The 19,965-nt window shown below is 45.5% G+C and overlaps 1 protein-coding gene across 3 annotated transcripts; it reads left to right on the top strand.

Moving 5' to 3' along the window:
• The first annotated feature begins 98 nt into the window (after positions 1 to 98).
• Positions 99 to 18,100, top strand: C22H16orf78 (chromosome 22 C16orf78 homolog). 3 transcript variants are annotated; one of them, XM_088830929.1, is made up of 5 exons: positions 99 to 384; positions 5,316 to 5,444; positions 5,941 to 6,085; positions 14,984 to 15,236; positions 17,953 to 18,100. In XM_088830929.1, the coding sequence occupies exons 1-5, from the start codon at positions 235 to 237 to the stop codon at positions 18,098 to 18,100; spliced, it is 825 nt and encodes a 274-aa protein (XP_088687055.1). In that variant the 5' UTR covers positions 99 to 234. The 3 variants fall into 3 exon arrangements, with proteins under 3 accessions (XP_088687055.1, XP_055267099.2, XP_088687056.1); XM_055411124.2 differs by having other exon boundaries at positions 235 to 384; positions 5,313 to 5,426; positions 5,953 to 6,085; XM_088830930.1 differs by having other exon boundaries at positions 235 to 384; positions 5,313 to 5,444.
• The last annotated feature ends 1,865 nt before the right edge of the window (positions 18,101 to 19,965 follow it).

Raw genomic sequence — 19,965 nt, 5'->3', positions numbered from 1 at the left:
GACCCCCACCAACAGGCTGACGATGACTTCACAATCAGCCTCTGGACCTCCTACCCTTGGAGGCCAGTATACCCGGCTCTGCCCCAACACTGCCCTTTATGTTCACATATATGTTCATGTCTAGAGGAAAACACCCTACCGTCTGAGTCATCGAGGACCAGCAACCAGAGGCAGAGGGTTCAACAAAGTGGGAGTGTGCCACCTTCCCGCCCAAAGCAGGACCAGGGCCCCACGATGACAGAGCAGTCAGAGGACCCGAAGAACTCCCTGCCCACAGAGAGGAAGCTCGTGTGGAGGACGGCCGAGGAGAGGCGGATGTCAGACCTGACTCGAGTGTTGGAGTGGCTGGAACGGAGGCAGGGGAAGAAGAAGCAAGCTCTCCAGGTGTGTATCATCACAGAAAACCTGCAAGGAAGGCTTCATTCAAGGCGACTGAAGCCTGATGTAATGGGGCGAGGGGTGGGTTTGCAGCGTGGGGGTGAGGAGTGGGTTTGCAGCTCGGGGTGAGCCAGTAGAAGAGTGCTGGAGGGCGTGGGGGAGATTGCCCATGGGATCAGGCCATCCTTGTTTGCTAAGGATCCCCCTGTAGTTAAGCTCCTACCCTGCCACAGAGACTGGGAGGTGGGGATGCTATCTTTCTTGATGTTCGCATTTCAAAGGATGGCTCTCTGCAGGCTTATTCTCAGTCGTGTCTGACTCTCTGGGAACCTGGACTGTAACCCACCAGGCGCCTCTATCCATGGAAATTTCCAGGCAAGAATACCGGAGTGGGTTGCCATGCCCTCCTTCAGGGGATCTTCCTGACCCAGCATCTGGAGAAAAACATGCCTGGATTGTAAACCTGGGCAAGAGACTGAGAGAAGATTTATATCTCAAAGGGACAAAAAAGGAATTGACAAGTGTAAATTTCCTAAAGAAATTGTTCTAGGAAAGGGGAGGTCAAGGGTCTACCGTCAGGAAGAATCCTGTCTAGTTTCACTGAGGTTTCACATAATGAGAGACATTAAAGCTGTCTCTGCCAGTGTTTCAGAAGGGCTGAGGGACAGTTGCTTCTAGGGTCTTGCTGATGTAACCTTCCCATTGTCCCCAAGCACTTGCAGCCTCATGATAGCCCCAGGGTCAAAGGGCATCTTCCACCTCCACTGTCCCCACTGTGACTCCTGATAACACAAAAACCCTCAGACACTCAGTTGAGTCTGACTCTTTGGGACCCCATTGACCATAGCCCTCCAGGCTCCTCTGTCCACGGGATGCTCTAGGCAAGAATACTGCAGTGGGTTGCCATTCCCTCCTCCAGGGGATTTTCCTTATCCAGGGATCAAACCTGTGTCTCTTCCATCTCCTGCATTGGCAGGCGGGTTCCTTACCACTAGCACCACCTGGGAACCTCTTCCTTTCTGCCCTTCATCGGAACTTAGTTTAACTGCCTGTCTTAGTCCATTTGGGCTGCTACAATCACATGCCATAAACCAGGTGGCTTAGAAACAACAGAAATTTCTTTCTTCCCATTGAGAGGTTGGGAAGTCCCAGATCTAGGTGCCAGCAGATTTGATATCTGATGAAGGCCTGCTTTGTGGTTCATAGATGGCTGCTTCTTGCTATGTTCTTGTAAAGAGGAAGAGACAGGAGTGCTCTCCAGGGCCTCTTTTCTAAGGTCCTAATCCCATTTATAAGGGCTCCATCCTCATGACTTCACCACTTCCCGAAGGCCCCACCTCCCCAACATTATCACATTCAGTTCAGTTCAGTCACTCAGTCGTGTCCGACTCTTTGCGACCCCATGAATCACAGCACGCCAGGCCTCCCTGTCCATCACCAACTCCCGGAGTTCACTCAACCTCATGTCCATCGAGTCGGTGATGCCATCCGGCCATCTCATTCTCTGTCATCCCCTTCTCCTCCTGCCCCAATCCTTCCCAGAATCAGAGTCTTTTCCAGTGAGTCAACTCGTCGCATGAGGTGGCCAAAGTATTGGAGTTTCAGCTTTAGCATCAGTCCTTCCAATAAACACTCAGGACTGATCTCCTTTAGAATGGACTGGTTGGATCTCCTTGCAGTCCAAGAGACTCTCAAGAGTCTTCTCCAACACCACAGTTCAAAAGCATCAAATCTTCAGCGATCAGCTTTCTTCACAGTCCAACTCTCACATCCATACATGACCACGGGAAAAACCATAGCCTTGACTAGATGGACCTTGGTTGGCAAAGTAATGTCTCTGCTTTTTAATATGCTATCTAGGTTGGTCATAACTTTCCTTCCAAGGAGTAAGCGTCTTTTAATTTCATGGCTACAATCAGCATCTGCAGTGATTTTGGAGCCCCCAAAAATAAAGTCTGACACTGTTTCCACTGTTTCCCCATCTATTTCCCATGAAGTGATGGGACCAGATGCCATGATCTTCGTTTTCTGAATGTTGAGCTTCAAGCCAACCTTTTCACTCTCCTCTTTCACTTTTATCAAGAGACTTTTGAGTTCCTCTTCACTTTCTGCCATCAGGGTGGTGTCATCTGCATATCTGAGGTGATTGATATTTCTCCCAGCAATCTTGATTCCAGCCTGTGCTTCTTCTAGCCCAGCGTTTGTCATGATGTTCTTATAAGTTCAATAAGCAGGGTGACCATTAGGAATTAGGATTTCAGCATGTGAATTTAGGGGGAGGGGGGGCACACAAAACAGTCTGCAACACCACTTTTCTCTCTTTCTCCAGAAACAACCAGTTGTGCCCCAGTTTCCCGCAAGAGTTCCCCTTTGGTCCCCTCATCTACAGAAAACCAAGCCATACCCTTGGAAAGTGGTCTCTTCAGCAGAGGAGGCCATCTGATCTTGACTCCGCTGGCCCCTAGAGAAAAAATGGGTGAAATGGCACTGCTAACAACAGTGATATCTTTCGCTAAGCATTTGCTGTGTGCCAGGCCCTGTGCTTGGCATTGCAGTGAGTTGTCTGGTCAACTGCTCCCAGCAAGGCCACAAGGTATTCACTGATCTTACCCACCAGCTGAAGGATAAGGAAGCTGAAATGAACAGGAATAATTTGCTTGAGCTCAAAGAGCTAGTGGGGGTCTAAGTCAGGGCACAAACTCAGACATACCCAGTTCCCCAGCTCATGGGCTATCAGGCCCACCCCCACACACACCTTTGTTACCATCTGTCCTTTCCTGCTTCTCCCAGTTCATCGGCCCCTGCCTTTCAGGGGAGCTTCTGTTCTGGTTATGTGTTCATTTATCATTATAGTCATTTACTGAGAGTGGCTCAGAGAGTAAAGAATCTGCTTGTGATGTAGGAGACCCAGGTTCGATCCCTGGGTTGGGAAGATCCCCTGGAGAAGGGAATGGCAACCCACTCCAGTATTCTTGCCTGGGGAATCCCATGGACATAGGAGCCTGGCGGGCTACAGTCCATGGGATCGCAGAGAGTCAGACATGAGTTAGTGACTAACACACAAGCAGAGCAATCTGGAGTGCTAGTTTCATCAGATACACAAAAACACATCTGACAAACATATTTTACTCTAAGGAGTTAGTGATTTACCTACCCTACCCATTACCCCTCATTTCTGGGGGGAGGTGTTAGGGCTTGACTGCTGGGCCTCTCAGAACTCAGTTACAGGAATCTTATTCACTCCTTGATTAATATACTTGATCCCATCTCTTCCTGCTAAGCTTATATTCTAGTAATGTTTTCACAGCTGTAGCTTCTATGTGGCTTTTCTTGTAAATAATTTTGGAACCAGAAAGGGAAAAAAATTACTTTCAAAATACAATTAAATCTTCAAGCCTTGTTACCCTTTCCAGAAGCATTTGGATTTTGAAAGAAGCTCCTGAGAGAGAGGGTGATGCTTCCATGGCAGGTCTCGGATGGCAGGTGGCAGGGGACCCTTTAGAAGACAGCTGGAGGGGGGCTCCCTGTGCCCTTGTCGCCCTTCTCCTGGCAGTCCAGGCTTCCCCCACTTCAGCCCTGTAACCTTTGGGTTATAGTCTACCCAGAGGGCTGTGCCCATTGTGAACATCTGTCATAAAAGAAGACCCCCGAGATTTAAGGTCTCGGGCACAGGGGCCACCAAGTCAGTTTCTGTGGCAGTTTCCTGATGGGTCTATGGTACCAAATCAGTTCCACTCAGCTTCCTTCAAAAGAGGGGGCTGTAGCTACTCGGGCAGCTGTTGAAGAGAGGTTGAAGGTTGAGAGGGGAAGGAGGGAGGTGGGCCACCTTCGGAATACCTGGACTTAGCTTCTCTCTAATCAACTAAGAGTATCAGCCCGGGACCCAGCTGGCACCCCTTCCCCCACTAAGCCCCACAAATCCCTGAAGGTAACTAGTACCCACTTCTTAGATGGTCTTTGGACAGCTTCCTTCCACACACCCAGACTGGCTTATCAAAACCCTCCTTCCGTTCACAGAGTGCCACTAACAATCAGGGGGCACTAAGCACTTCCCCACGGTAATTCATTATTTCCCACCGTAACCCTGTGAAGTAGCTTCTGCCACCATCCCCATCCTCAGATAAGGGAACTAAACTGCACAGAGAGCCATCCCTTGCTCACGGCCACTCGGCCGCTCAGCCATAGAGCAGGATTGCAAGCCAGGCCATCAGCCCCAGGGACCAACCTCAGTCATCTCTGCACAACCCTCAGACCCTGCAGCAAACCCCAAGAGGTGATCCAGTTGGTTCAGTTTCCCTGCTATGCTCCAGCACCCCAAGTCTACCCATTAAGGACGGGCCTGGTCGCATCTTTGTGGGCCCCTCTCCTCCTGGGCCCTGATGAAACTTACTAATGAAACTTATTCTTTTACGGGGTTCACCTGGCAGCTGTGAGAGTCAAGCATACATGCCTCGAATGGACTTGTTGCACTTACCTGGCCTTCCATTCCCACCAGGCAGACTGGAGCATCCGGGGAAAGAGAAAGGCAGGAGGAGTTGTGATGACAGCTCCGGGAAGACAAGATGGGATGGGGGTGGGGTTCAGAGAGGAGGGAGCACCCTGGCTGGGCTGGAAGATTGGAGGTCATGTGGGGAAGCGGCAGCGAACAAGGCCATTTGAGGGCTGGAAGGAATTCCTCCCAGGCTGGAGAGTGGGGCCCTCCTGTAGAGGGTGATAGGGAGCTAGTGATGGACTCTGAAGTGGAGAGGGACAGCCACGCCTGGTGTTGGAAGTGGGATGAGGACACCAGGTGTGTCTGGAGGCAGAGGGGCCCCAAGGGGGAACAGTAGGACGGGAGTAGGTGCTAAGGCTGGGTGGGCCTTCCCCTCTGTGGTATGCAGGGCTGGTTTGTGCCCACTGAGACAGCCACAGGGCTTGTCTCCCTGTTGTTTCAGAAGACCAAACCCAAGGTGGTGACAGGCTTGGCAGAACCTGCCAAGGAAGAAAAGAAAACCAAAATTGCCCTAAAACATCAGGGAGCCCGCCGCAGGAGCCAAGGGATCCAACAGGTGGCGTTCTCTGAGCAGGTGACAGCACCCCGCCTACCCCAGCCCCTCCACATGACGGAGGGGGCACCCACTCTGCTCTGGTACGGAATTGGCTACTTTTTCTTTTAAATGTGGAGCTCTAAAATTCATCCCGGTCACACACTGGCACCCACATAGATCACCCACCCCCTCCAGCCAGCCAGCTCCCACCCAACACACTGTTCAATCCCACCCCTGCAGTAGGGCTTGCTTCCTGGGCACCACCTCCCTCCCCTAAACCACCCAGGAGTGCCACTGGGAAGGGGGGATGACCAGCACTGGCTGTGGTCTCCAGGGTCCCTCGTGTGCTCTGGGGACAGAAGAGAGAAGCTGGTGAGTGGACACCACTGTGCTTTCCTGCCCCAGGGACCGGGCACCTAGAGTCAGCCTCTCCTTGGGTCCCTCTCATCTGCCCTTCAGCCAACCCTTGAACTCGCTCGCTGGGGGATGAAGGAAGCAGAGCCAGAACCCACTCTATCCTATAACGTCTCTCCAGATCTCCTCCCAGGCCTCAGGGCAAAACTCCAAGGAGGACGAAACCTCTGCCCTGTACCGAAGGCTCTACAGAGTGGAAGCAAAGGGAAAACGCCTCAGCAGCCTGACCCCCAGCACCAACCCCAAGGACACACCCAGAAAATCTGGTAAGAGAAGTACCTCGGTGGGGGATGCCAGAATTGTCCTCACCATTGCTCTCCTATCAGAGGGGCCAAGAGATGGCACCATCCTTAAGGCAGCACCATCTATGTCAACCTCACCTCTGCGATGCAGGAACCCTCATGACTAGAGATCACAGCATCAGGGGGTGTGACCTGGACAGGAGACAAGTGTGTGTCACGCCTCAGCTGGCACCGGGGGGAAGGGGGAGTTTCTTCTCACAAAGCTAGTAGCATGTCCCCTGGGTTCCTGAAGTCATTTTGGTGACATCACCCTCCTGTCCAAATGATCTAACTAGTTTAGATACTGTGACAGTGTCAAGGCGCTACAGAAGGTACCACAGCTGCTGGCCCAAAACCTGCCAGGTGATGCTAGTACCCAAGGAGAAGTAGGCTTGGGCTATGCCAGATACTGACTGCTAAGACTGACTGTGTTTGAGTCCCAGCCCCACCGACGGATAACAAACTCAGAGTTGTATAATCCCAAGGAAGTCACTCCGTCCATGGGGTCTAGTTTTCACATCCGCAAAATGCAACAGTTACACAACCAGCCTCACAGTAGAGTGTGGTATTTTAGCAAGTCGAGGCACTCCGCCAGGTGCAGAGTAGGTGCTCGATAGATGTTAGCAAAGGGCTGCATGCGGGCTCGGTTGCTCAGTCGTATCCAACTCTTTCTGCCTCTGTGGACTATAGCCTTCCAGGCTCCTCTGTCCATGGGATTCTCCAGGCAAGAATACTGGAGTGGGTTGCTATTTCCTACTCCAAGGAGCCTTCCCAACCCAGGCATCAAACCCGCGTCTCCTGCACCTCCTTCATTGCAGGCAAATTCTTTACCACTGAGCCACTTGGGAAGCATATGGTCCTTCTATTAAACATTTTGCTAACATTCTCAGGTGGGCTGGGTTGGAATGACAGATGCATTTATTGTACCTGGCCTCTTGGGATGGAGGTGTATGGTAAAAAAAAAAAAAATCTGGACGGGATTCCAATTAGCTCAAAGGAAGAGGGGCAAGAGCCTTGGAGTAGGGGTTGCCAGTTTTCCTGTGTTGTCCCCCCACTCTGCCCAACAAAATGTTCCTTATTTTTTATTTAACGTACCAAAGCCATTGTAACCAAACTGTGGTTACTTGTCAGTTAGAATTAAATATGATTGGCTCTAAATGCAACGCAAGATCCAGGACTGAATCCTAGACTAGTTATTCAGTGAAAGAATTGGTGAAATCCAGAAAAAAACTCTATAACATGCCCACGCTAATCTCTCATTCCTGACTTATGTAAGATGTTAACATTAGGGGGAGGGTGTATAGGAACTGTCTGTAAGAGTTCCCTGTGCAATTCTTCTTTTCTATAAATCTAAAAGTATTCCAAAATAAAAAGTTTATTTTAAAAAAATGGAAGGAGTTCAACTTATGCCCTGTGGGAAGCCCCACCCCTTCCCCAAGTTTCCTGTCGTTCTTCATGTCCTGGTCCTGCCGGGAGGCTGAGCATCATGGATCTACCTCCAGGACCATTTCCTTCTCCCTGCTCTCTGCCAACCCAGACAGGGAACACATCCCTTCTCCCCAGACCTCTCACATGAAGCCGTTGCATGTCAGCAAACTTTGCTGAAGGTTTGGGGCAACAAAGGTAAATAATTACATCACAGACCTACACAGCAAACATATTAGAAGTCTATTATGATGCTCTCGTTCTTCAAAGCCCTTTGTCCCCTGCCATCAGGAGATTTCCCTGATGGCTCCATTTCCTGCAGGGGTGATTCCCAGATGTTTTGCTCAACTCCAAGAGTAGGACTAGGGTCAGACAAGCTAGGCACCCAGGACACAAAATGTAAGAAGGCGGTCTCTCTTGGGCACCCACCTTGCCCTTTCATGAGCCTGAGAGCAATCGCCTCCTTTAGTTTCGCCCCGAGTACCTTGTTTGTCTCACTCTAGTCCGGGTTCTGCCCAGCTCTCCCTCTCCTTCTCTTTCCTCTCCCTTCTCCTCTATCCTCCGCCTTCCCTGCCCCACACATTCCCATTGCCTTCTTTCCTCAAGGGATCACTTTGTTCCACTGTCTCATTCCACACTCAATGTGGTCTGTGAAAAAAAGTATCTTTTTCAATGTAGTCTGAAAAAAAAAGATATTTTCCTAAACAGAGGCAGTCCCTTCCCTAAGAGAAATTCTCACACAAGTCGATTAATTTTTTCCATCTCACTGCACAAGAATGCCAGCAGGGCAGGCTGAGTAACCAGCCGTTTGGTCCTCTGCAGTGCCTCCTGCGTCTATCTGCCCAGCACTGTCCGGGACAAAGCCCCACAACGTCTGTTGGAAAGCAGACGTCCCTCTCCAAATGTAATACAACCAATGGCCACTGGGGGTCAGCAGGAGCTCATGCAGACAAGGGGGCCGTTGTTCATGGGCATCCAGCTACCACCTGGGCATCCAGCTACCACCTGGGTATCCACGTGTGGCACCAGGACTGCGTCAGGGCTGAGTCTGGGCACAGCAAGGGGAACGGACTGTGAAAGCTGTCGGGAGGCTTGAAATGAGTGATTGGGATCTGCTTTGCGAGTCAAGATCAAGACAAAGCAGCCTCTAGGAAGGGTGCAGAGGCAGTTAAGGGCTGTGGCAAAAGTCTAAGAAGGATAAGTGTGGATCAGGAAAAAGCATTCCTTTAAAAAAAACTTTTTTAAACGTTTTACTTTATATTGGAGTATAGCGGATTAACAATGCTGTGATAGTTTCAGGTGGACAGCAAATACATACACGGGGGTACAGGATACATATGCAGGGACTCAGCCATACAAATACATGCATCCATTCTTCCCCAAACTCCCCTCCCACCCAGGCTACCCCGTAACATTGAGCAGAGTTTCCTGTGCTGTACAGCAGGTCCTTGTTAGTCTTCCATTCAAAAAATAGCAGTGTGTACCTATCGATCCCAAACAAGGAGAGATACTCTAGCCAGAACATATCTTACTAACCTCCCTCAGCCCCACTCAGCACCCAAATAATTGGCGTCATTTTCAAGAACCAGCTGTTTTAGTGGTCTTGTCCACCGGTTCTATCTGTGTAGTTTCCTCTCCTGCACATTTCTGCAGCAGATTTCTGCAGCTCTCCATGCTACCCTGCCCTGTAGATTCTAGCTAAATTGTCTATTTTCTCTCCTCAACTCAGGGAAATGGCTAGACTCCTGTCTAGGTTTTCTCTACCCCTGCTGCAACCCTAAAGCATCTTCCAGCCATCAGCTGGGGCTTTCATGGGACTCACCCCTTCTGTTTCATTTTCTAAAGGATCACTGCCCTGTATTGCCAATATCTGAAAAATGCCATTTCACCTATCAGGCCCCAGCGTTTAATTGCTTGAGACGGAAAGGTAGATCTAGTTTCTGTTACCGCACCTTGGCTGAAAGCAGAAATCTCAGATTGGCCTTTCCAAAACACAGTCCTAATTGAGTGCAATCACAAGACATGGAAAAAGTTTACAAAGTTGGATCTGAACTCTTAGAAGGTGACTGTGGCTAAGGACCACTAAATGATGCTGGGAAAGCATTGGGAACACACTTTCAAAGTAAATCTTGACAAAGTCTGAGCATCTAGGCTAATAAAATGGAATTCATTTGGCTTTCTCTTCTTGCTCACCTATGCTCAGGGCATTCTGTCAATGCTAGGCAAGGGTGTATTCCTAAAGCAGAGAGTGCAATCACCTCTGTCTCTGTCAACCCCTGGAGTCCCAAACACAGCTCATCAGAAATCTAATGTATTTGTTCAGCCATGGACTTAGAAATATGGGACATTTTGTCCAAGAGGGTAGACAGGACAGGCTCCCAGAAAAAGGCATTGGTAACCTGGGTTCACGTTTTCCTGGAATCTTGGTCATGTGACTCAATCTCTTTGATCTTCCACTTTCTTATTTGATCAATGGGCGTGATATGGTTGTGAGACTGTAGTGCCCCCTCCCTAGAAAGCCTTTAGAAAACTGCCTGAAATGTAAGTTACTCAATAAATGTTAGCCAATATGTATAATTCTCATTACCATTCATTTTGGTACTCATCTTCCCTGCGTGAGACTTACTTTGATCCAGAAGAGGTTCAAATGTCTCAAGAAAGTCCATGGCCCTTTCTCCAAGGGATTTCCATTTGTGTCAATGAAGATGTGTCCCTCACGATTCTCCTGCAACATGGCACCAGTTTCCACCACGCAAAAGTGGACTGCAGATGCCACCTGACCCCATCACTCTCGGGGGCCTGCTGTCAGTGTGGAGAGCTGTACTGGATGCAAAGATCCCAGTTCAGCCACGGACTCATCGTGAGACCTTGGGCAAGTCAGAGCCTCTCACTAGGCTGTTGTCCCTCCATTTATGTTATAGAATGTCTAGACTTTCCCAGACCTATTCTGGTAAAATTTCTGCATTTCATTCATGAATTGAATGAAATTCATTCATTCACTTGAATTCTTGCAAGTTTACAGGAAGAACAACTTACTTACAAAGAAAAAGTCAGATTAGCATCAATCTAGAAATGACACTTACAGACTACTGATTATTACAGTCTCACAATCCTATTCTTAGTCCATATATAAGTTACTGTTAGGGTGAATGAAAGATATTTGCAAAGTCAGAAATATTTAGGGAGTTTCTCAGCCATTTATTCATTAATCTAAAGGAAATGCTCTAGAAGACAGCTGCTGCTGCTGTTAAGTCACATCAGTCATGTCCGACTCTGTGCAACCCCATAGACGTCAGCCCACCAGGCTCCCGTCCCTGGGATTCTCCAGGCAAGAACACTGCAGTGGGTTGCCATTTCCTCCTCCAGTGCATGAAAGTGAAAAGTGAAAGTGAAGTCGCTCAGTCGTGTCCGACTCTTCTCGACCCCATGGACTGTAGCCCGCCAGGTTTCTCCATCCATGGGATTTCCCAGGCAAGAGCACTGGAGTGGGTTGCCATTGCCTTCTCCCTAGGAGACAGCAGAGACATCAAATTAGGAAATAGTTGGTTTAAAAATAAAAATCTTGATATGCACTTAAAATCATGTTTTTAGAAAGAATGAAAAAGGATAGGCAAAGAGATGTGCAACAGATGATGTGTATTTAATGCTAAAAGAAACAACAGGGTGAAAGAGAGAGATTTTAAAATGCTAGAGAGAGTAAACCATAAACCTAAAATAGTACCAAACACACCAAAAAATAGTAGTTAAATAAACATTAAGAAATGCAAAGTAAGTCTGACAAAAATAGTTACAGTAGGAGATTGCAATATACCTCTTTCAAGACAGAGCAAATAGATAATTTCAGGAAGTGCCTAGAAGAATTTAACAATGCAATTAGCAAACCACAACTTTATATTTGAATAGAGAACACACATTTTTATATGACCAAAGCATATTCACCAAAAGAAAACTTTAACATTCAAAATAGTAAAGATTTTAGGGCCAGTTACTGCGGTCCATGGGGTCGCTAAGAGTCAGACATGACTCAGCGACTTCACTTTGACTTTTCACCTTCATGCACTGGAGAAGGAAATGGCAACCCATTCCAGTGTTCTTGCCAGGAGAATCCCAGGGGCAGGGGAGCCTGGTGGGCTGACGTCTCGACTAAAGTGACTCAGCAGCAGCAGCAGCAGCACAGTCAATAATTAGAAATAAAATTAAAATTAAAAGATAATCTCAACAAAAATTAAGAAACACACTTCCAAAATACCATGATTTCAAAGATATAAACTAATGGAAATAAGACTGTTTCATACCAAAATCTATGGGATGAAGGCAAAATATATGCCTAGAAGAAAATTTACAGCGAAAACTTAAAGCAATGGTTCTTGTCTTTATAAAACAAATTTAAAAAGTAATACTTTTATTAATTTAATGACATAGAAGAAATAATATGAAAAAGAGAAGTCATCCATTCAATACCAACTAAGATGAATGAAATACAAAATTAAAAGTAGCTAAAAACATAAGTCCAAAGCTTTTTAAAAAAACAAGTGACAAATAGTATGTATATCATGAGTCTTATTAAAAAAAGAGTCAAAAATATACAAAATTTTATATGAGAAAGGGTGCATAAGCAAAGGTAAGAATACGTTCAGTGAATTAGAGTGTTGGAGAAGACTCTTGAGAGTCCCTTGGACATCAAGGAGATCCAACTAGTCCATCCTGAAGGAAATTGGTCCTGAATATTCATTGGAAGGACTGATGCTGAAGCTGAAACTACAATACTTTGACCACCTGATGCGAAGAACTGACTCATCTGAAAATACGCTGATGCTGGGAAAGATTGAAGGCAGGAGGAGAAGGAGTCGACAGAGGATGAGGTGGCTGGATGGCATCCCCGTTGCAATGGACATGAGTTTGGGTGAACTCCGGGAGTTGGTGATGGACAGGGAGGCCTGGCGTGCTGCAGCCCATGGGGTCACAAAGAGTTGGACACGACTGAGTGGCTGAACTGAACTGAACTAAAACCCAACATAAATGAGTAATATCTTGTCATACTATAAACTATCGAATGAACATAATAAAGAGTGGGAAAGTTGACTAGAGCAATTCCTGAGGTAAAAATTAGAAGGTGGTAGACACCTTCCCACTAAAAAGGCACGAGGACAAATGGTTTCACACCAAGTTCTACCAAACATTAAAAACCAAATAATCCCAATATTACTCCAGCTATTTCAGGCTACATAAATATAGACATTTCTATTTTCTAATTTTCCTTGTTATGATTTTTAATAAAGGTCTGTAATTTAAAAGTGCACATTTCATTTTCAAATACATAGTTTTTAAAATATTTTTAATATTAATTTATCATTTTGATATTAATTTCTCATTTAAATTTCTTCTCTGCAATCACCCTCTGTGTTTTTTTCAGTCTTTTAACTTTATTGAAGCTTCCAGTGGCTAAGTCAAATATCTCTCTTGGTAAATGTCACATTGCGCTTGAAAATATGTGGGTTATTTTTTAATATCTTTTGATACTGATGTCTAACATAATTCCACAGCGATAAGAGAACAGATTCTGTATGATTCAGAATCAGTCACTCAGATCATGAAATTTTTGCACCTTGTTTTATGTCCCTGGATATGTTCCAGTTTATAGTCTCCTGATTTATAGTCTATGGGAACTTGAATAGAATTTGTATCCTGTTGTGTGAAAATTGTATAAATCTTAATTGTGTTGAATCGGTTCATAGTGCTTTTCAGGTCTACTATATCCTTCTACTTTTCTGTCTGTTCACTCTATTAACTTTTGAGAGCTTGATAGTGAAACTTCAACTAAAAGTCTTAATTTATCTACTTAAAAAAAGTATTATAATATATAGTGGAATCATATGTAACTTTGTTCTGTATTTTCCAAGTCTGTAAATGTGTTATGGTACTTGCATAACTTAAAAATAAAAAAAATCAGAAAATATAGGTATTTCTGCATCAATTTGACAAGCCACCATGCTGCATGATGCAGGGAACCCAAAGCTGGTGCTCTGTGACAATCTAGAGAGGTGGGATAAGGAGGGGGTGGGAGGGAAGTTTGGGTATGGGAAAGCATATGTACACCTATGGCTGTTTCGTGTTGCTGTATGGTGGAAACCATCACAATATCGTAGAGTAATTATCCTCCAATTAAAAATAAAATTAAAAAAATAAAGTGTTAGGCAAAAAGCAGGCCAATCTCACAATAATATGGATGCAAAGTTATTTTTAAAGTTTTAGCAAATAGACTTAATGTATGAAAATATGGCAAATATATCCATGTATGAAATGAATAATAAGCCATGACCAAGTAGGATTTATTACAGCAGCTTGTAAATGGTTAGGATATCAAGATATCTAATAACATGATTCATCAGTAAATTAAAGGAAAGCCATATGATCATATCAGATGATAGAAAAGCAATAAACAGACAACCAATTATTGCTAATAAAAACCTTATGTAGACTAAGAGTAAAACTGCTAAATATTACAAAGCATTCTAAACATTCTGGCATACATCATTCTAAATGATGAAATGCTAAATCACTTTATTAAAATCAGGAACAAAACGAAGCATGACTTCCTTCATCATTATTGACATTGTTTTGGAGAGTGTCAAATGCAACATGTCAAGAACAGTACATAATTTTTACAAATATTAAGGGGAATATGTTTTCATTTTTCTCCTGATATGATTGTCTTTCTGCAAAACTCAAGAAATTCTAGGCCCAAAAGGATACTGTATGGTGTGGTTGTTTGTGTACTAGAAAGACAAAAATTTTAACAGTAGTCTTTTCGCTATACCAGTCACACCAGTTAGAATTGGGAAGAAAATACTCCACTCCTACAAGCAAAAGTCTGTAAAATACAGAAGAGTATATTTAACAAGAAAATAATGAAGGCCGCCAAGCTCTAGTCCCACCAGTATTTCCCTTGGTACAAACTCCATTTTTGGGTAGCATCAGACCCTCGCTATTTCATGGCATATATGTGTTCCTTTGGGCACACTGCTGCTCCTGCTCAGCTGTGCTGTTCCTCCTGCCTGAAATACTTTTCTTCCTCTTTATCATGTGATAAACTGTTTGTCCTTTAAAATCCCAGTTCAAAATTGATCTCCTCCGATACCTTCTCCTAAACCCCCTTTAGGTGAAAGTTCACTTCAGGTGAATTTTCTCTAGGGAAGGAGAGAGGATGGAGAGAAGGAAATGAATGAAAGCTGAAACAGGGAGAGGGTTGAGAAGAATGAGCGACAAGGGGAAAGTGAGGAGGATAAGATGAATAGGGATTAAACAAACGCCGAATCAGAACCAGCCAAGGTCTTGGAAAGACGTCAGACCCAGTAAGGTTTGAAGCCCATGCAGCCCTCCAGGCCCATTCCCTTCCTGTCCGCCTTACCACCACCCCGACCAGGATCTAACTCCCTGGTGACATCTGTCTAGTTCCAGACTTAGACGTCAAGGATGCAGTTGCTCAAGAGTCCACTCAGCGCCCAATGTCATACCGTCGACAAAGCGTTGTAGAACCCGTATTACAAGACGCTGCCTTTGCCCAACGGAAGTCAACCCTCTTGAGAGAGTGGGGGGCCAAAATGCCTGATGCCTCTTATGAGCGTAAGCTGAAAAACCTCATGGAGAAGGGCATGGAGCCCAAGATGGAGATGATGAAGATGTTGAAGCCAGAAGAGGTGCTGAGCTGCCGGTAAGCAGCCCTGCGCGGGTGGGGCTGGGTGCTTCCTGCAAGACCAGGCTTTGCTCACGATGGTCTGTGGTTCAGACACCTGGGCTGAGCCCAGAGCAAGGGAGGGTGGCTGCAGCATGTGCGGGCTCTGCTTTGGGTCCCAAAGGGCTGAAGCTGGTGGGTCCACTGATGAACACGACATTTAGGTGCTGGCGTTTTGATGCCTTGCCTTAGGACACGCACACAACTTTCCCCAAATTTCTGTTTACTTCACAGAAAAAACCAGGACTGTTCCTCACAAAGGAAAGAATGAGTTGTTTGTGGCCTTGTTTTAACAGGAAACTCCCCTAAGTTCCTTTACGCTGTGGTGTTGAATTGCTGGGACAGTAGCCACCATTCCCAGGGGCTACCTGCTGCATGTTTGGGGTTTCAGACTCTAAAGTGACCATAAACAAGTATGAATCAATTTGGCATGTATGCTGTTACCAAGGGGTCTCCCTTCTTGCTGTTCTTTATCCTAGTTACAAGACCCACTGGTTTTCAGCAACACCAAAGAGCAGGGCTTCTGCCCCCAATCTGAGCATCTCTCCCCAGCCTGATATTACTCTTTACTGTAAAGGTGTATCTGACACGGTTCAGAAACTTCAGTAGAGGAGAAAATAGGACAACAGAATAAGGTAGTCATCTTTGTAGAGTTCACAGCAGCAAACTCACCTGCAGATTTCAGACACCTGGCATCCACAGGCCCCATCACACAGTCCTGTTCTGCTGGCTGACTGGTTGTGGGGTGGATGGGCGAAATGGCTAACCGGCTGAAAGATGGGCAGCAAGCCTTGGTGACTAGAGGCGGTTTCTGGCTCCTACCACTTCCACGGCTGAATGACTTGGTCAAAGCTTTCAGATTGATAGCATGGTTTTAATTGACTCTGGCCAAAGATAGTCTTCCTGGGCTCCATGGTGGGGAGAAAAGAGACTTGGACAGCGTAAGGGGAGAGAATATTTGGAGATGTCAAAGAACAAGCCATTAGAAAAACATCCAAGAGAAGGATGAAACTGTCTTTTGTGATCTTAGTGAGGGCATACAGGTAGATGTGTGTGAGATCCGCCCCCTTGGGGCTGGGCTGGTCAGGGAGGGAAGGGGTAGACTGTGGCTGGAGCCATCAGGGAAAGGTAGGACTGGTGGGAGCTGACTGTGAGAACAAGGAAGCTCTGGGCAGATCTTGAAAAAGAAGGGAAGTTCCTTGGTGGCCTACTGATTAGGATTCCAGGCTTTTACTGCTGAGGGCCTGGGCTCAATCCCTAGTCAGGGAACAAAGATCCTGTGGGCCATGGGTACGGCCAAAAAAAAAAAAAAAGGAAAGAGAAGGGAGACCATTTCCAATGGATAGAGAACCCAGTTTCTATAATACAACTCTTTCCCCACCACGTGTAGCAAAGTAACCAACCAACCAACCAGAAGGTGGCCTGAAAGCAACCTGAGTCAGGGGCCTCCCGTCTTATACTAAAGCTGAGAGCAAGGTCAAGGTTGATGGTGGGGTAAGTGATATGATGGCAGAGACACTCTCTAAACCTCATGGCAGAGATGGAATCAGTCCTATTCTTCAGTTATAAGTCAGAACGGTGGGGCTTTAGCTAATATTTTTAAATGATGTTTTAATTTTAATTGTTTGAATACTATTAAAAAATACTCACCTCTATTTCTACAACTTTCTCAGCCTTTATTTCCACTGTCCTGTATTTACCCCAGCCCTTGGCCTCACTCAGATTATACACACTTGGCAGTGATGAGAGAAAACACCTAACAATTTGCATTCAGGTTTTTCCTCCCCACGTGGCATAATATCACAGCCGTATTGCACCTTCTTCTTGCAAATGATATTTTAACATTAAGAAGATTTCTTGAAATAAATATTCCATTGTTTGCTTGACCATTCCTCTACTGATGGAATTTACTATTTTCTTATTGTCAATAACCCCCAAATAAATACTTTTATTTACATAGATTTTCTTCCATTCACTTCTCTTCTTGGGATAAGTTGAGGACCAGAGTGGAATTACTGAATCAAAAATAATGAACTTGTTTGGGTGGGGAGGCAACTAGTTTGGCGTAAATGTTGCCAAATTTATTTCCAAAAGAGTTATGCCATTTTTCTAGATTCTTTATATATGTGCTAATATACCATATCTGTTTTTCTCTTCTAGAAAAAATGTTACTTATGAACCTATTTCCAGGGCAGGAATAGAGACACAGATGTAGAGAATGAACTTGTGGACACATCGGGGAAGGAGAGGGTAGGACAATCTGAGAGAGTAGCGTTTACATATAAACACGATCATACGTAAACTAGATAGCTGGTGGGAAGCTGCTATAGAACACAGGGGGCTCAGTTCAGTACTCTGTGATGACCCAGAGGGGTGGGCTGGGGGGCTGGGTGGGAGGGAGGCTCCAGAGGGAGTGGGTATGTGTATATTTACAGCTGATCCGTGCTGTACAGCAGAAACCAGCACGACATTGTAAAGCAATTATTCTTCAATTAAAAACAACTTTTAAAGACTTATGCCAGAAAACACTCCCACCAAGTCTTTTATGAGACCTCTGTCAGCTCCAGAAAAGTCTGGAGAGCCAGTCCTTACAGAGATGCCCGCACTGACACTGCTTAAATCTAAGCTCTTTTCAATAGTTTGGAGCTGCGGTGACTCCACCCTCAACTGACCTCTTTGGCCTTGTCTTGCACAGATACCTGAGGTTATCCAAGAACAACATTCGAACCTTGCTCAAGCTGTGCAAGGATGCGGGAATGAACGTGGACATCCACCCCCACATGATCGAAGGAGAGATAGACGCTAAAAAGGTGTTCAACCAGAACATCAGTGTAGCCCTCTAAATAGCCCCTCTCCCTGGCCACCTTGAGCTCCCTCTGCTGTTGGATCCTCAACCACCAGATGCCACCCTCTGTACACTGCACCTGACCCTTCAGATCTAGGGCACCCCCCTCCTTAGACAGTAGCAATTAGGAAACAAGGCTAGACTGCTTGGATCATTGTGTTGATGTAGTATTTTGTCCTTGTCATACAAGTCAGAACCAACGCAGGAGAAACTTGGGTTTTCTCCCCACCTCCCAAAGAACACTCCCTAGAAAAGAAATCTTAGAAGTGAGAAATGGGGGTCCAAAGTCTCCAGTCTCTGTACAGAAAAAGTCTTAATGACCCAGATAAAATGATGGTGTGAGCACTCACCTAGAGCCAGACGTCCTGGAGTGTGAAGTCAAGTGGGCGTTAGGAAGCGTTACTACAAACAAAGCTATTGGAGGTGATGGAATTCCAGCTCCATTAAAGTGCTGCACTATATGCAAGAAAATTTGGAAAACTCAACAGTGGCTACAAGACTGGAAAAGGTCAGTTTTCATTCTAGTCTCAAAGGGAATGCCAAAGAATGTTCAAACTACCATACAATTGCACTCATTTTACATACTAGCAAAGTAATGCTCAAAATTCTCCAAGCTAGGTTTCAACAATACATGAACTGAGAACTTCCAGATGTTCAAGCTGGATTTAGAAAAGGCAGAGGAACTAGAGATCAAATTGCCAACATCCACTGGATCATAGAAAAAGCAAGAGAATTCCAGAAAAACATCTACTTCTGTTTCATTGACTATGCTAAAGCCTTTGACTGTGTGGATCACACAAACTGTGGAAAATTCTTAAAGATATGGGAATAGCAGACCACCTTACCTGCCTTCTGAGAAACCTGTATGCAGGTCAAAAAGCAATAGTTAGAACCGGAACAACAGACTGCTTCAAATTGGGAAAGAAGTACACCAAGTTTGTATATATTCACCCTGACTATTTAACTTTTATGCAGAGTACATCATAAGAAATGCTGGGCTGGATGAAGCACAAGCTGGAATTAAGATTGTCAGGAGAAATATCAATAACCTCAGATATGCAGATGACACCAGTCTGATGGCAGGAAGTGAAGAGAAACTAAAGAGCATCTTGATGAAGGTAAAAGAGGAGAGTGAAAAAGTTGGCTTAAAACTCAACATTCAAAAAACTAAGATCATGGCATCTGGTCCTGTGACTTCATGGCAAATAGATGGAGAAAAATGGAAACAGTGGCAGATTTTCTTTTCTTGGGCTCCAAAATCACTAGAGACAGTGACTGCAGCTGTGAAATGAAAAGACGCTTGCTCCTTGAAAGAAAAGCTATGACAAATCTAGACAGCATGTTGAAAAGTAGAGACATTACTTTGCTGACAAGCGTTCATATAGTCAAAGCTACAGTTTTTTCAGTAGTCATATATGAATGTGAGAGTTGGACCATAAAGAAGGAAGAGTGCCAAATAATTGATGCTTTTGAACTGTGATACTGGAGGAGGCTTTTAGAGTCCCTTGGACTGCAAGGAGACCAAACCAGCCAATCCTAAAGGCAATCAATCCTGAATATTCTTTGTAAGGACTGATGCTAAAGCTCTAATACTTTGGCCACCTGATGTGAAGAGCCGACTCATTGGAAAAGACCCTGATGCTGGGAAAGATTGAGGGCAGGAAGAGAAGAGGGTGACAGAGGATGAGGTCATTGGATGGCATCAGCAATTCAATGGACATGAGTTTGAGCAAACTCTGGGAGATAGTGAAGGACGGGGAAGCCTGGCGTGCCGCAGTCCATGAAGTTGCAAAGAATCAGGCACGACTTAGTGGCTGAATAACAGCAAGAGTCTCCAGAGGGATTTCAGGGGGGACAACCTGG

This window comes from Moschus berezovskii, chromosome 22 (assembly GCF_049115385.1).
Source record: "Moschus berezovskii isolate FMDL1 chromosome 22, NW_MosBer_1.0, whole genome shotgun sequence".
Classification (NCBI taxonomy): domain Eukaryota; kingdom Metazoa; phylum Chordata; class Mammalia; order Artiodactyla; family Moschidae; genus Moschus; species Moschus berezovskii.
The sequence above is the reverse complement of the archived record's forward strand: the minus strand, read 5'-3'. Positions and strand labels throughout refer to the sequence as shown.